Raw genomic sequence first — 17218 nt, 5'->3', positions numbered from 1 at the left:
ATAGGAAAGCATTGATTTAATGCTTTCCTATAGGGTGATCTAATGCATGCGCAGCATTTGCAACGCATTAGCGCCTGCAGCGCAGCCTTCGCTAAAGGGCTGCCAGGATAAGATTTCTAGTCGCCATGGCGACCTGGGATTTTCTGAGCCCTACTCTAATGTAATAGAAAAATATATTAAGTGTATAAATGCACTGGAGCACAGAGAAGCTCCCCTAAGGAGATTCTTATCCCTGAAATTCCTTGATCCCACAACAATGGACAAACAGCATGAAGTGAAGTACAGGGACCTGGAGAGGGGTACATCTAACAGAGTCCTTTAGAGAGTATGTTCGAAAGAATCCCCTCCAGGCCCCATTAGAGACTACAATCGAGTCTAAAAGGCTTGGAAGGGGTTATTTCTAACAGAGGCCATCTCAGCATCCATTACTGAGCCTCTGTTAGAAACAGTCCCCTCCAGGCCCCAGTATAGACTACAATTGAGAGTTAATGGGCCATGGAGAGGGGTCTTTCTAGCAGAGGCTATCTCAGTGTCCTTTAAAAAATGTGTTCGAAAGAATCCCCTCCCATTAGAGAATACAATGGAGTCTAATGGGGCCTGGAGGGGGGTCTCTCCAACACTCTGGTTCCTATTCACAATATAGCAACACAACATAGCTGCTGTTATGGGGGCTCTGTGAATGGCACTGTTATGGGGGATCTGTGGATGGCACTGTTATGGGGGATCTGTGGATGGCATGGCACTGTTATGGTGTATCTGTGGGTGGCACTGTTATGGGGGATCTGTGGATGGCACTGTTATGGGGGATCTGTGGGTGGCACTGTTATGGAGGATCTGTGGATGGCATGGCACTGTTATGGGGGATCTGTGGATGGCACTGTTATGGGGGCTCTGTGAATGGGACTGTTATGGGAGCTCTGTGGGTGGCACTGTTATGGGGGCTCTGTGAATGGCACTGTTATGGGAGCTCTGTGGGTGGCATGGCACTGTTATGGGGGATCTGTGGGTGGCACTGTTATGGGGGATCTGTGGATGGCATGGCACTGTTATGGGGGATCTGTGGATGGCATGGCACTGTTATGGGGGATCTGTGGATGGCATGGCACTGTTATGGGGGATCTGTGGATGACATGGCACTGTTATGGGGGATCTGTGGGTGGCACTGTTATGGGGGATCTGTGGATGGCATGGCACTGTTATGGGGGATCGAGAGCAATATGATACCAAAACCTGGTCAATACCAAGAAGCCACATCAGGCTTCACATCGTCAGGCAGAAGTAGAATCAGAAATCCAAACAAGAGGTCAGCAGTCACCAGAATAAATGCAATGTAAACCGGAATACCTTATTCACAGCCAGCCGTGACCGGCAGCTGCCTGCTTAAATAGGATGCAAAAGTCAAACAGGACGCCTAAAGTTACATGACCTATGTGACATCATCATGCCAGATGTGCCAGCATTTCCTGTGATTGGCAGGCCCTCCTGTAATCTGATCCCCAGTTTAGATACCATAGAGCACGGACGTCGGCGGCCAGTGTCCCAGGTATAACAAATTCTCAGAGACCTGTACATTGTGGATCTTCACTGGTTAAAGTTAAAATGCAAAATCCTACATGATAAACAACCATTAAATGAGTGTCTTGAGACCCAATTATGTTATTTCTTAGTTTATATTATTTCTGGATGTCTACAGCAGAGGTTTGGGACTCTGTGTTTTATGCTCCAGAGAGAACTGATTAGTTTTAAATGAAGGATGCCATTAGGTCTCAGTATCAGCTGAGATATTCACCAGTTGGGATCCTACACACAATCGACATCTACTAATGTTTCATTGTTGCTATCAGTTTTCTCAAATTGATAAAATTAAAGACTTAAAGAGGAATGAAGAACCAAACAACGATCTCCAGCGTTCTTCTCATGAGTCTATCTGAAAATCAGAAGACCATCTATGTCCTCTTCATCGTCTTTCTTCTCATCTATCTGATGACCTTCTTGACCAACTGTCTGATCATCCTACTAGTTGTTACTTGTGCTAATCTTCACACACCCATGTATTTCTTTCTTGGAAACTTAGCATTCTTGGACATGTCCTACTCATCGGTCACTGCTCCAAGGGTGCTCTTCGATCTTACCACCCAACATTGGTCCATCTCCTTCTCAGACTGCATTGCACAAATGTTCTTTGTGATGTATTTTGCAGGCTCAGAGGCTTTCTTGTTATCCTCTATGTCCTATGACCGGTATGTAGCCATCTGCCGCCCTCTCCATTACTCTCAGGTCATGTCTTGGGGCACCTGTACTCAGATGGTGTCTTTAGTATGGTCGTCTGCTTTCTTCGCCCCCATCATTTATACTTTATGCTTAAGAAGGTTGACGTTCTGTGGTCCCAACTTCATCCACAATTTCTTTTGTGATCTGCCCCATTTGCTCCAGATTTCTTGTACTGATATTACCATCAATGTTATAATCTTAATAGTTGTTGGGGTTCTTTTCGGCTCCGTAGCCTTTGTTGCCACATTTTACCCGTATGTCAGAATTTTTAGCACAGTCTTTAAAATTCACACCAATGATGGAAAACGTAAAGCTTTCTCCACCTGTACGTCTCATCTGACTGTGGTTTTCATATTTTATGCGTCAGTAACTTTTATCTACTTTGTACCTAACACAAGTAATTTTTTTTCAATGAACCGAGCAGTCACTGTGATATATTCACTAATCACCCCCTTACTCAACCCCTTAATTTACAGCCTCAGGAGTAAAGACCTGAAGGTCGCACTGAGGAGAACTTTACATATAGACCTGCTGATCCCAGACAATGGTACATGACTCCTGCCCAGGATTTATTATAGACTTAGTGGTGCATAGACATGACAACCTTGTGACAGCATTTCCTAAATTCAGAAGTAAGAACACAGGGTACAACATGGAGGACCATGGAGGGTGTAGACACCAAAAACAAGCACACACAGCTCAGAAGGTCCCAGTTTAGATGGCCCCATATTGCTTCACATAACCAGTTTGGATCAACACCTTGCTCAACTTCTGTATAGACATGACAGGATTAGCAATGGAGGAGGAATCTGCTCAAGGTTCATTTCATCCTTCTCTGCGGCAAAATACAGAAAATAGAAATGAAAGTGCTGCGCCCTCATGTCCTGCTGGGGATGGAGAATTGGGAATTAACAATATTGGGGGAAATTATTTTTGCTATAGGATCTGCTACTTTTTATGTACTGTAGACCTTGGGTTCTAAAGAAAAGAAGGTCAGAGGGTTAAAGAGGTCCTCTCCCCTCTCCTGACATAAACTACTTTCATTCCCCATTTAATAATGATTCTGGAAAGGGGCTATTAACAGGAGGAGCATAGAGGCTATGAACAGGAAGGAGCACTCTCATAAAGCGTCTGATCGGAGCGGGTGCCAGATCTGATATTGATCTATACTGACGATAGCTCATCAATATAAGTTACTGCAAACCCCTTTAAAGTAGATACGAAGAAAGAGAAGTTCCAGCATTCAGGATAAAACCTAGACGTTTTCTTTATTCATAATGGTCACAATTCACATACATGGACAGCTTCTCCCTCCACCGCTAGGGTGACATGTTTCGGACTTGTTAGTCATTACTCGTAACCTCATGTGTGAACCAGCCACACAGCTGAAATAATCCCACATTGGCTGTAGACAGGCGGCTGCGTTTGTCTGTAATGACGCCCCCTGCCGTGCTGAATACACATTCAGACAAAACGCTGGCCTCCGGCCACACAGCTGAAATAATCCCAGGATCTCAAACCGAGGCTGGGATTAACCCCTCTGTGTCCAGTACACACATATTACATCTATTTTACCCCTTGTGCAAAAAGTAAATATCAAAAGTCATTAAAACCATAAATTCATATGAGTACTTGAATGGCTGCGATCCAATACAGCATTGGTTCAAACTTGCAAATATGTGTATGTATATGTAATAAAATGCACTGTGTGAACCGGACCCCATCCACCCTGATTCCACATATGATGTTACCGTGGATAAATATCCAAACTCACAAGTGAACAAAAACCATACTCTCTGGATCTGCCTATTTAGACCTTTTTCTTTATAGCAAATACCACAAAGAAGTGAAAGTGGCTATGTTACATGTTCCACAACAACTTAAATAAACATATGTATTATCTCAAATTTATTTTGTATCATAATTAATGTTGCTCGTATTTCTTATTTTATTTTTGGTCCCCAAATGCATGAACGGAAAAAGAGATTACATTTAACATGTAGAGAAAGTTAATACAAGACACTTCCTAATATATTGAGCAAACCTTATTGCAGATGCAAAAAGAGTGTACATGGTGTCATGAGCCCTTAATTGGCATGTGCAATTAGGCAGATGTCATGTTGGATTACTTACCTGGGTTACAGATGCCATGGTGCAGTCTGAGATCCTCGAGTTGGTGGAGAAGAATCTGATTGGAGATTGGAGTAACGGTCAGCACGAGTTACCTGTTAAAAAGAGAAGTAGCGGTTAATTGAGGCGCATTCCCATAAGGCACACTAAAGAATCCAGATCTACCCCAGTCAAGCCATGGAGGTATTACTAAAACAACTAATAGAAAAAGCATCCACACAAGGAGGGGAAGATTGGTTATGCTCCTGCCTACAGAGGGACAGTGAATCCAGCAATCTATTAATTCAGTCTACGCTGCTCATATTCCTGAGAGCGCAGAGCTGGAGAGGATGGCCGAGATTATCGCGATACCAGACGTCGGAGAAGCTCCTTCTCCATCACCACCCAAAAAGAGAGTCCGCAAAGAGAAGCAGACTTTTTCTCCATCCCAGCCTAATATTAAACGCAGACAAAAGAATTTTGTAGCTGCGCCACACAGCACGAGAAGAGACCAACAACATCGGCACCATACTTACCAATGATCTCTAGAGCCAACGTCTGCAAGACAGCACGCACCGGCAACAGTTAAAGCAACTGTCAACTCTTAGGAGGGTGAGCAACATTATACTGCTTTAGGCAATGAATGTCCATTACATGGCACTGACAACACAATTAGTCACAACAGCAACCAAACCATTTAGGGAGTTTATGGCATTTATGACTCAGAGGGATTCTATGTTCAAGAATCTGCTTGGTCTTCAACTAGCAGTGTTTCTGGGTCTGATTGCCACATATTCCCTGAATCTTCTAAAGTTCCTAAATAAAAGTGTCTTTTATCATCACTAGAAGCGTGTAGTGGCATTAAAGAAATATCCTTAAAGGAATCCATGCCCTGTCAGATATCCCCTTTGGGTTTTCATTTAAACAAACAAATAAAAGAAAAAATATGGAGTAAGGAATATGTGGACATTTTTTCACTCCTACCCTCTTCCAAAGAAACACTAAAATTGGGGGGGAGGGAAAGGAAGATGAGGAGAGGAGGAAAGGTCCACAAAAATCAATGTTAAATTGGATTCAGGCTTTTTGCATTTATTCGGCAGTTTTGGGCGAAAAACATCCTGAGCAATGCAATGGCCTATTTCACCATCTTGATGCTATTTTAGAAGCATATAGAAATGTTGGAGGCTCTGCATGGAGCATCTACGATGAATCCTTCCGCCAAAAACTTGGCGGTTTATCCAGACTTGATTTGGGGTTATAAAGATGTGGGATTGTTGTTAAACCTCATGTTGCCACAAAGGAACCATCATTTTCGTCTGCAATTACCCAGAAAAGGTTTTTGTTTCGCATTCAATGAGTCATCTTGCAAATGGCAGGCAAACTGCAAATACAGACATGAATGCACGTTTTGTGCTGGGAACCACCCAGCCACAAAGTGTTTGAAAAGGTTTGGAAACATTAACAAAGAATCCATTAGAGGCAGTGACCAGGGTTCGCCGGGTTCGGCCGAACTTCAGGTCAAAGTCCGGGTTCGGGACCCGAACGTGACCTGAACTTCACCCCGAACCCGGACTCCATTAAAGTGAATCGGGACACGAACTTCACATTATTATTTTCTGTTATAACATGGTTATAACCGAAAATGATAGAATTAAAATGTGGCTTGAGGGGTTAAAATAAAACAAAAAAAAAACTCACCTGATCTATTTGAGCGCGCAGCCACTCTCCTTTCTGTTCTTTCTTCTTAACCACTTCCCATCTGGGCCCTTTGCCCCCTTCCTGACCAGGCCAAATTTTGCTAAACTGACATAGCTCACTTTATGTGGTAATAACTTTGGAACGCCTTTATTTATCCAAGTCATTCAGAGATTGTTTTCTCGTGACACATTGTACTTCATGATAGTCATAAATTTGAGTCAAAATATTTCACCTTTATTTATGAAAAAATCCCAAATTTACACAAAAATTTGAAAAATTCGCAATTTTCTAAATTTCAATTTCTCTGCTTTTAAAACAGAAAGTGATACCTCATAAAATATTTATTATTTAACATTCCCCATATGTCTACTTTATGTTGGCATCATTTTGGAAATGTCATTTTATTTTTTTAGGACGTTAGAAGGCTTAGAAGTTTAGAAGCAATTCTTCAAATTTTTAAGAAAATTGTCAAAACCCACTTTTTAAGGACCAGTTCAGGTATGAAGTCACTTTGTGGGGCCTACATAGTGGATACCCCCATAAATGACCCCATTGTAGAAACTACACCCCTCAAGGTATTCAAAACCGATTTTACAAACTTTGTTAACCCTTTAGGCGTTCCACAAGAATTAAAGGAAAATGGAGATCAAATTTTTAAATTTCACTTTTTTGGCCGATTTTCCATTTTAATCAATTTTTTTCTTTAACACATCGATGGTTAACAGCCAAACAAAACTCAATATTTATTACCCAGATTCTGCGGTTTACAGAAACACCCCACATGTGGTCGTAAACTGCTGTATGGGCACAACGCAGGGCGCAGAAGAAAAGGAACTCCACATGGTTTTTAGATGCCATGTCCCATTTGAAGCCCCCTGATGCACCCTTACAGTAGAAACTCCCAAGAAGTGACCCCATTTTGGAAACTAGGGGATAAGGTGCCAGTTTTATTAGTACTATTTTTGGGTACATATGATTTTTTGATCATTCATTATAACACTTTATGGGGCAAGGTGACCAAAAAATTGGTTGTTTTAGCACAGTTTCTATTTATTTATTTTTACAGCGTTCACCTGAGGGGTTCAGTCAAGTGACATTTTTATAGAGCAGATTGTTACGGACGTGGCGATACCTAATATGTATACTTTTTCTCATTTATTAAAGTTTTACACAATAATAGCATTTTTGAAACCAAAAAATTATGTTTTAATGTGTCCATGTTCTGAGAGCTATAGTTTTTTTAATTTTTTGATAGATTTTCTTATGTAGGGGCTCATTTTTTGCGGGATGAGGTGACGGTTTTATTGGTACCATTTTGTGGGACATACGCGTTTTTGATCACTTGGTGTTGCACCTTTTGTGATGCAAGGTGACAAAAATTGCTTGTTTTGACACAGTTTTTTTTTTTTTTTTTTTACGGTGTTCACCCGAGGGGTTAGGTCATGTGATATTTTGATAGAGCTGGTTTTTATGGACGTGGCAATACCTAATATGTATACTTTTTTTTATTTGTTTCACTTTAACACAATAATAGCATTTTTGAAACCAAAAAAATTATGTTTTAGTGTCTCCATGTTCTAAGAGCTATAGTTTTTTTATTTTTTGAGAGATTTTCTTATGTAGAGGCTCATTTTTTGCGGGATGAGGTGATGGTTTTATTGGTACCATATTGTGGGACATACGCGTTTTTGATCACTTGGAGTTGCACCTTTTGTGATGCAAGGTGACAAAAATTGCTTGTTTTGACACAGTTTTTTTTTTTTTTTTACGGTGTTCACCCGAGGGGTTAGGTCATGTGATATTTTTATAGAGCTGGTTTTTACGGACGCGGCAATACTAAATATGTCTATTTTATTTTATTTTTTCTATTTTTAATTTTTTTTTTTATTCCTTACTTGGGATTTATTTATTTTTTACATGTGAAACTTTTTTTTATTTTATTTTTTCAACCCTTTATTTAATTTTTATTTTATTTTACACTTTTCGTCCCCCATAAGGTCATACAAGACCTCTGGGGGACATTTGCTTCACTTTTTCTTTTTTTTTTCACTGTTGATTTCTCCTGTAACTGGGGCTGACATAGTAGCCCCAGTTACAGGACAAATACACCCCTAGAGAGGCTGTACAGCAGCAATCCAGCGCTGTACAGCCTCAGAGCAGGGCTGATCGAGGTCTGTAGAAGACCTCACACAGCCCCTGCACTCTCCGGTCCCGGCGGTCACATGACCGCCGGGCCGGAACAGGAAGCGCACAGCGCTTCCTTCTCTGCAGACACAGCGCTCGGTGAGCGCTGTGTCTGCAGCGATCGTGAAGGCAAGGACACCTGGGAACTGTCCCTGCCTTGTCTTAGGGTTGCCCTGCTGTCACTGACAGCGGGCAACCCGATCAGCAGCTGCACGATTAGCGTGCAGCTGCTATTTCTGACAGGACGTTTTAAAACGTGCTGTCAGAAATAGACGTCCACCCATAGGACGTTTATATCCTATGGGCGGACGTGAAGCGGTTAAGGAACTGCAAAATGACCTTCTGCAACGTCATCGCGGTCATCACGTGATGAACCCGATGACGTCACGGAAGATCCTGCTGATTAAAGATAGACAATTTCTATCTTTAATCATCAGGACCTTCCGTGACGTCATCGCGGTCATCACGTGATGACGTCGCGGAAGGTCATTTTGCAGGTCCTTAAGAAGAAAGAACAGAAAGGAGAGCGGCTACGTGCTCAAATGGGCCAGGTGAGGTTTTTTTTGTTTTATTTTAACCCCTCAAGCCACATTTTAATTCTATTATTTTCCGTTATAACCATGTTATAACGGAAAATAATAAAATCACCCGAACACCGAACCCGGACTTCAGTGAAAAAGTCCGGGTTCGGGTCCGGGTACAAAAAACCGCAAAGTTCGGGTTCGCTCAACTCTAGCAGTGACTCCATTTAATCTGCCAAGGCTAATTCAATGCTTAAAAATGTATCCAGACAAGGAAAAGGCTCTAGTACTTTGCTTGGTTTTCCTTCCTTTGAGGGATATCTGGCTTTCACTGTGTTGAAGACCCATAACTGGGGCTCCACAATTATTTTGCATATTACTGTTTCCCAGGGAGCTTTTCACTTTGGATTGCTGTGTCGAGACTCTTAAATGAGGCTCCACGGTGTTTTCTGTAGCTGATCTCCCTAAGATCAGCCATTGTTTTGTTTGACTAGTACTAATTTAAGGATTCTCTAAGGCCTCGTTCACGGGCATCGTGTGTGAGGGCCAGATAGGATGCAGGTGCGTCGCGGGAAAATTGTGCGATTTTGCCTGCGAGTAGGGTGAGTTTTGTATACGATTGCATTGCGTTCTTCAGTTTTTTCCGCGCGAGTGCAATGCATTTTACACGCGCATGAGAAAAAACTGAATGTGGTACCCAGACCCAAACCCAGACTTCTTCACTGAAGTTCGGGTTTGGGTTAGGTATTCTGTAGATTTTAATATTTTCCTTTATTTTAGGATTTCTCCTTTAGGTTTAGCACCCAAAAAAGAACCAAACAGTTTCAGGCTAAGGGCTCTTTCACACCTGCGTTATTGTCTTCCGGCATAGAGTTCCGTCGTCGGGGCTCTATGCCGGAAGAATCCTGATCAGGATTATCCTAATGCATTCTGAATGGAGAGAAATCCGTTCAGGATGCATCAGGATGTCTTCAGTTCCGGTACGGAACGTTTTTTGGCCGGAGAAAATACCGCAGCATGCTGCGCTTTTTGCTCCGGCCAAAAATCCTGAAGACTTGCCGCAAGGCCGGATCCGGGATCAATGCCCATTGAAAGGCATTGATCCGGACCCGGCCTTAAGCTAAACGTTGTTTCGGCGCATTGCCGGAGCCGACATTTAGCTTTTTCAGAGTGGTTACCATGGCTGCCGGGACGCTAAAGTCCTGACAGCCATGGTAAGTGTAGCGGGGAACGGGGGAGCAGCATACTTACCGTCCGTGCGGCTCCCCGGGCGCTTCAGAGTGACGTCAGGGCGCCCCAAGCGCATGGATCACGTCATCCATGCGCATGGGGCGCTCTGACGTCATTCTGGAGCGCCCGGGGAGCCGCACGGACTGTAAGTATACCGCTCCCCCGCTCCCCGCTCCTACTATGGCAACCAGGACTTTAATAGCGTCCTGGGTGCCATAGTAACACTGAAAGCATTTTGAAGACGGCTCCGTCTTCAAATGCTTTCAGTTCACTTGCGTTGTTACGGATCCGGCAGGCACCTCCGGCAACGGAGGTGCACGCCGGATCCCAACAACGCAAGTGTGAAAGAGGCCTAATACATGACTTATCTTATCCAAAATACAATTCTTTAAATGATTCAATTGATAAAAAAGATGTGCCGCTACTATACGCTTCATTTGACCTGGCTTTAAATTTACTCAAAAAAGCGGGGAGATATTCTTTACTTGCAAAAGCAGATATAAAATCTGCATTCCGATTGTTACCAATAAAAGCCAACTGGATACAATTCACGTGGCTTCCAGTTGGTGGAAAATTTTACTATGACAAAGCGTTACCTATGGGTTATTCTCTATCTTGCTACTATTTTGAAGTATTCTCAACATTTCTTCAATGGATGGTAGAAAATCATTATAAAGGAGGATTCATACTACATTATTTGGATGATTTTCTATTCATTGGAGAAGAAAAATCCGATGATTGTATTAATTTATTACAAACATTCAGGAATATTGTGGGATACTTCAAAATACCTCTAGCAGAAGAGAAAACAGTTTATCCAACTAATTATATCAAATTCCTAGGCATTGACATAGATACAATCAATATGGAATTCAGAATTCCTCAAGAGAAAATTGACACTACAAAAATTATATTAAATAATCTTTGAAAAAATAGGAAAACTACTTTGCAAATATTACAGTCAGCACTAGGTTCATTGAATTTCATTTCAAGAGTAATCCCCATGGGGAGAATTTTCTCTAAAAGTTTATATGCAGCTACTGCAGGTAAGAAAAGGCCTCATAATCATATGCGCTTAAATAGTCAATTGGAATCTGATATTTCTATGTGGTTAGGTTTCTTGGATAATTTCAATGGCAGATCATTGTGGCAAGAGGAATTTGTCGATTCTGATTCTCTGAACTTGCATACTGACGCTGCTGCATCGATAGGTTACGATGCTATTTACAACAGACAATGGTCGGACGAGAAATGGCCTCTAGAATGGTTACATAAACCATTTATGAAAAACATAAATTTTTTTGAAATCTTCCCAGTATTGGTTTCACTAACGATATAGAAAGAACAATTTAAAAACAAACACAAATTATTACTTTCAGACAACAAAGGTGTAGTGTTCGCAATAAATTGTTTATCAGCTAAATCTGAAGGAGTTATTAACATACTGAGACAAATTGTCTTATTATGTTTAGTTAATAACACATGGATTAAAGCGAAATTTGTAGAAGGAAAATCAAACATAATTGCGGTTTCTCTATCTCGACAGAAATTTTCACTGTTCAGAAAACTAGTTCCAGACGCCGAAAGAAGAGGAATTCCATGTCCATCAGAGCTATGGAAGTTGATTGGTCCTTCATCAGCAAATTAATAGGTAAAGCGTTAGCTCTGAATACATGGGCTGCTTACACAGCTGCAAACCAATCAGCTGCAAACCAAGTTGAGCAAGTAGAACTATATCAAATCTCAGATATACCTCTCAGAGAGATCATAAAGTGCTTAAATAACTTAAAGTGAGAGTACAGATACTGAAGAGAGAAATATATCCACCATTTTATGTTGAATGACAAGATTGAACAGTTGAACCACCATCTTATGCATACCGCCATTTTATGATACTTTATTCAACACGTGTTTTGTACATGGACTATCTGCTGCGGAGGCGGCAGTGTTATACAGTGCCTTGCAAAAGTATTCACCCCCCCCTTGACTTTTTTCCTATTTTGGTACATTACAGCCTTAAGTTCAATGTTTTGTTAATCTGAATGTTATGTGATGGATCAGAACACAATAGTCTAAGTTGGTGAAGTGAAATGAGAAAAATATATAAATAAAGCTATTGTTTAGAAATAGAAAACAGAAAATTGGCATGTGCGTATGTATTCACCCCCTTTGTTAGGAAGCCCAATTACCTTCAGAAGTCACATAATTAGTGAAATGATGTCACCTGTGTGCAATCCAAGTGTCACATAATCTGTCATTACATATACAAACCTTTTATGAAAGACCCCAGAGGCTGCAACACCTAAGCAAGAGGCATCACTAATTAAACACTGCCATGAAGACCAAGGAACTCTCCAAACAAGAAAGGGACAATGTTGTGGAGAAGTACAAGTCAGGATTTGGTTATAAAAATTATCCAAATCTTTGATGATCCCCAGGAGCACCATAAAATCTATCATAACCAAATGGAAAGAACACGGCACAACAGCAATCCTGCCAAGAGACGGCCGCCCACCTAAACTGACGGACCGGGCAAGGAGGGCATTAATCAGAGAGGCAGCACAGAGACCTAAGGTGACCCTGGAGGAGCTGCAGAGTTCCACAGCAGAGACTGGAGGATCTGTACATAGGACGACAATAAGCCGTACGCTCCATAGAGTTGGGCTTTATGGCAGAGCGGCCAGAAGAAATCCATTACTTTCAGCAAAAAACAAAAAGGCGCGTTGTGAGTTTGTGAAAAGGCCTGTGGGAGACTCCCAAAATGTATGGAGGAAGGTGCTCTGGTCTGATGAGACTAAAATGGAACTTTTTGGTCGTCAAAGAAAACGCTATGTCTGGCTCAAATCTAACTTATCACATCACCCAAAGAACATCATCCCCACAGTGAGACCTGGTGGTGGCAGCATCATGCTGGGGGATGGGACTGGGAAACTGGTCAGAGTGGAGGGAAAGATGGACGGTGCTAAATACAGGGATATTCTTCAGCAGAACCTGCCCCACTCTGTGCGTGATCTGAGGCCAGGACGGAGGCTCACCTTCCAGCAGGACAATGACCACAAACACACGGCTAAAGCAACACTTGAGTGGTTTAAGGGGAAACATGTAAATGTGTTGGAATGGCCGAGTCACAGCCCAGATGTCAATCCAGTAGAAAATCTGTGGTCAGACGTAAAGATCGCTGTTCACAAGCGCAAATATCCAACCTGAAGGAGCCGGAGCAGTTCTGCAAGGAGGAACGTCAACAATCCCAGTGGTAAGATGTGGCGAGCTCATAGAGACTTATCCAAAGCGACTTGGAGCTGTGATTGCCGCAAAAGGGGCTCTACAGAGTATTGACTTTAGGGGGGTGAATAGTAATGCACATTGACTTTTTCTGTTATTTTGTCCTATTTGTTGTTTGCTTCACAATAAAAAAATAAAAAAAACGTCTTCAAAGTTGTCGGCATGTTCTGTAAATTACATGATGCAAATCCTCAAACAATCCATGTTAATTCCAGGTTGTGAGGCACCAAAACACCAAAAAAGTAAAGGGGGGTGAATACTTTTGCAAGGCACTGTATATGAAGAAAAGTTGAAGTTAATAAAGAAGTTATTTCCAGCATTTGGTGTGCTCTTTAAACCTACTGTTTCCATAGAAAGGCACTAGAGGAATTACAGAGTAATAGAAAGTCTGGTTAGACTAAAAAGTCAGAGATATCAAAATTCTTCTAATGCCACACCGCAAAAGACACTTCATAGTGCTGCGCCTGCCACAATGTTGCCTCTTTTGCTGGTTTAATTAATTTTTCCATTTCATTATACATTTCTCGTTTCAATGGTTACGACCTCCCTACAATCCAGCAGTGGTGGTCTTGCTTGCACACTAAAGGAAAAAGCGCCGGCCTCTCTGGTAGCCAGGACCGTGAGAGCTGACAGGACTGGTGCTTTTTTTTTATATAGTGTGCAAGCACGACCACCACTGATAAATTGCAGGGTGGTCATAGCCATGGACACGAGAAGTGTATAATGTGATGGAAAATTAATCCAGCCAGCTAAGGAGGTAAAATGGAGAATCACAATACATTAGTAAGTGCCTTGTATTACTTTCTCTACATGATAAATGCCATTTGGGGAAGTAAGAGGAAACCTTTAATTCTTGTATATTCAGTAACTTACTATTAGACTTTCCATTTTAGTTCTTTACGAGATCTCTACTTGTCAAATTCGTGTTTACATTAGGTATCCACTGCAAGACATCTTAATAAGACAATCCATTTAATACAATCATTCCACCACTACCGCCTATGTACAGTACAAGACTATAACTACTATAATACTGCACCTATGTACAAGAATATAACTACTATAATACTGCTCCTATGTACAAGAATATAACTGCTATAATACTGCTCCTATGTACAAGAATATAACTACTATAATACTGCTCCTATGTACAAGAATATAACTACTATAATACTGCTCCTATGTACAAGAATATAAGTACTATAATACTGCTCCTATGTACAAGAATATAACTGCTATATGAATTATGCCCCCTTATTGTCCTCAGTTAGGAAGCAGCTGCACTCTATTAGACTGCCGTTTATTTCCTGGTGTGGCAAGAGGAACTACCTCAAGACCTTTATAGCTCCTAAATTTTTGTACCTTCTGCAGGTGTTGCCTATCTGGCTGCCGCACTCATTTTTTGTAGACATCCGCAGAGTTTTCTCCCTCTTTTTGTGGGGAAGTAAACCCTCCAGAATTGCTTATTCGGTGCTGACCAGAGAGAGGAGGTTTGGCGGCTTTGGTCTGCCCGACATACGTTCCTACTATGTGGCCTTTCAACTATTTAGAGGTCTATCCCTCCTCAATAGCACTTATAGTGCTCCATATGTGTGTCTTGAGCGCTCTCTGCTCTCCACTAGAATGAAGCGGATTCTCTGGGGGCTGTCCCCTTGTTCTCCGGGTAGTTCCTCTTTGCCACTCCTATGGAAGGGTATGTTTGTTGAGTGGGCCAAGCAGTTTAAGGATAGAACACTTGAGTTTCCCATACCGGGTACTCCGCTTTCCTCTTTACAGTTTTATGTCCATCCGGAAGCCGAGAAGCCCTCAGGTATCTGGCCTCTTTTGGCCGAGATCCCTTTATGTGAGATTAGGTCCCCGGATGGGTCCCTGGATTGGTCCATGGTCTTGAATGACCCTAAAGTCAAAAAAGCTTCCTTCCTACAGAGTTTTGCCCTGCAGAAGGAAATTAAGATGATTAAGCTACCACCCCCCACCACCTCTGGAACCCCCTCTTGGCTGTCTAAGAGACTATCAGATGCCCGTAGGATCCCTAAACCGCTGTCTACCATATATAAGGAGTTACTCTCAGCCTCCCCTCCTGAGCTACATTTCCTTTCTTCATGGGAAAGGGAATTGTCCATCCACCTTACAGACCCGGAAAGGGCTTTTGTCCTTACACACTCTCACGGCTTTAGCCGCTGTATTAAGGTACAAGAAAACTCGTATAAGCTGCTCACGAGATGGTACAAGTCCCCGGAGTTCTTGCATAGGCTTAATGCAGATTTCCCAAGTGAGTGCTGGAGGTGTAGAAAAGACGTAGGCTCTCTGTCACACATTTGGTGGCACTGTGAAAAGATTAAAGCGTTCTGGACCAGTATAGAAGCTCTGATAAATGAGGTGTGTGCTAAGCAGGTCAAGCTGGATCCTAAACTGATTCTGCTTTGGTGCCCTAATGACTCGCTTTCCCCCTGTAGATCTGATCTTCCTACTATGCTCATCACGGCGGCGAGACTGCTCATCCCGCTGCTTTGGAAGGATACTGAACCTCCCACTGTTTCGATGTGGAGGGATAAGGTGGATCAGATCAACAGGTTTGAAGAGCTGGCCCACTGGGAATCTTGCACGCGTTCCCGCTTTCTGAAAATCTGGTCGCCCTGGAAGACATATAGGAAGTTCCCCTGACGGAGTTGGGGAAAACTCCCCTACCCACCCCTTTCCTTTCCCTTTCTTTTCCTCTTATTTGTGTTATATTTGATTTTTATTGTCTGTCACATTTGATGTATCATTTTGTACAACATGTGTTGCACTGACATGCCTTTGTGGTCACTTCCATGACCGATTTGTGACTTTGCCTTACCAGTGATGCTATGATGGTTTGTGATTGATTGATATGCCTTACTTACTTTGAATAAAAATAAATTTGGTTAAGAATATAACTGCTATAATACTGCTCCTATGTAGAAGAATATAACTACTATAATACTGCCTCCTATGTGCAAGAATATAACTACTATAATACTGCTCCAATGTACAAGAATATAACTACTATAATACTGCTCCTATGTACAAGAATATAACTGCTATAATACTGCTCCTATGTAGAAGAATATAACTACTATAATACTGCCTCCTATGTGCAAGAAAAGAACTACTATAGTACTGCTTCTATGTACAAGAATATAACTACTATAATACTTCTCCTATGTACAATAATATAACTACTATAATACTGCCTCCTATGTGCAAGTATATAACTAATATATTACTGCTCCTATGTGCAAGAATATAACTACTATAATACTGCTCCTATGTACAAGAATATAACTACTATAATACTGCTCCTATATTCAAGAATATAACTACTATAATACTGCTCCTATGTACAAAAATATAACTACTATAATACTAACTACTATGTACATGAATATAACTACTATAATACCGCTCCTATGTACAAGAATATAACTACTATAATACTGATTCCTATGTACAAGAATATAACTACTATAATACTTCTCCTATGCACACAAATATAACTACTATAATACTGCTCCTATTTACAAGAATATTAATACAATAATACTGCTCATATGTACAAGAATATAACTACTATAATACTGCTCCTATATACAAGAATATAACTACTATAATACTTCTCCTATGCACACAAATATAACTACTATAATACTGCTCCTATTTAAAAGAATATAACTACAATAATACCGCTCCTATGTACAAGAATATAACTACTATAATACTGTCTCCTATGTACAAGAATATAACTACTATAATACTTCTCCTATGCACACAAATATAACTACTATAATACTGCTCCTATTTACAAGAATATTACTACAATAATACTGCTCCTATATACAAGAATATAACTACTATAATACTGCTCCTATGTACAAGAATATAACTACTATAATACTGCTCCT

General features: G+C 41.2%; 1 protein-coding gene across 1 annotated transcript; it reads left to right on the top strand.

The window, feature by feature from the left end:
- Positions 1–1881: 1881 nt before the first annotated feature.
- On the top strand, positions 1882–2826 carry LOC120979367 (olfactory receptor 5V1-like). Its single transcript, XM_040408080.1, has one exon. It carries the CDS (start codon positions 1882–1884, stop codon positions 2824–2826), a length of 945 nt encoding a protein of 314 aa, XP_040264014.1.
- Positions 2827–17218: the final 14392 nt, after the last annotated feature.

The sequence above is a fragment of the Bufo bufo genome, chromosome 9 (assembly GCF_905171765.1).
Source record: "Bufo bufo chromosome 9, aBufBuf1.1, whole genome shotgun sequence".
In the NCBI taxonomy this organism is placed as follows: domain Eukaryota; kingdom Metazoa; phylum Chordata; class Amphibia; order Anura; family Bufonidae; genus Bufo; species Bufo bufo.
This window is presented reverse-complemented; position numbering and strand designations above follow the sequence as displayed.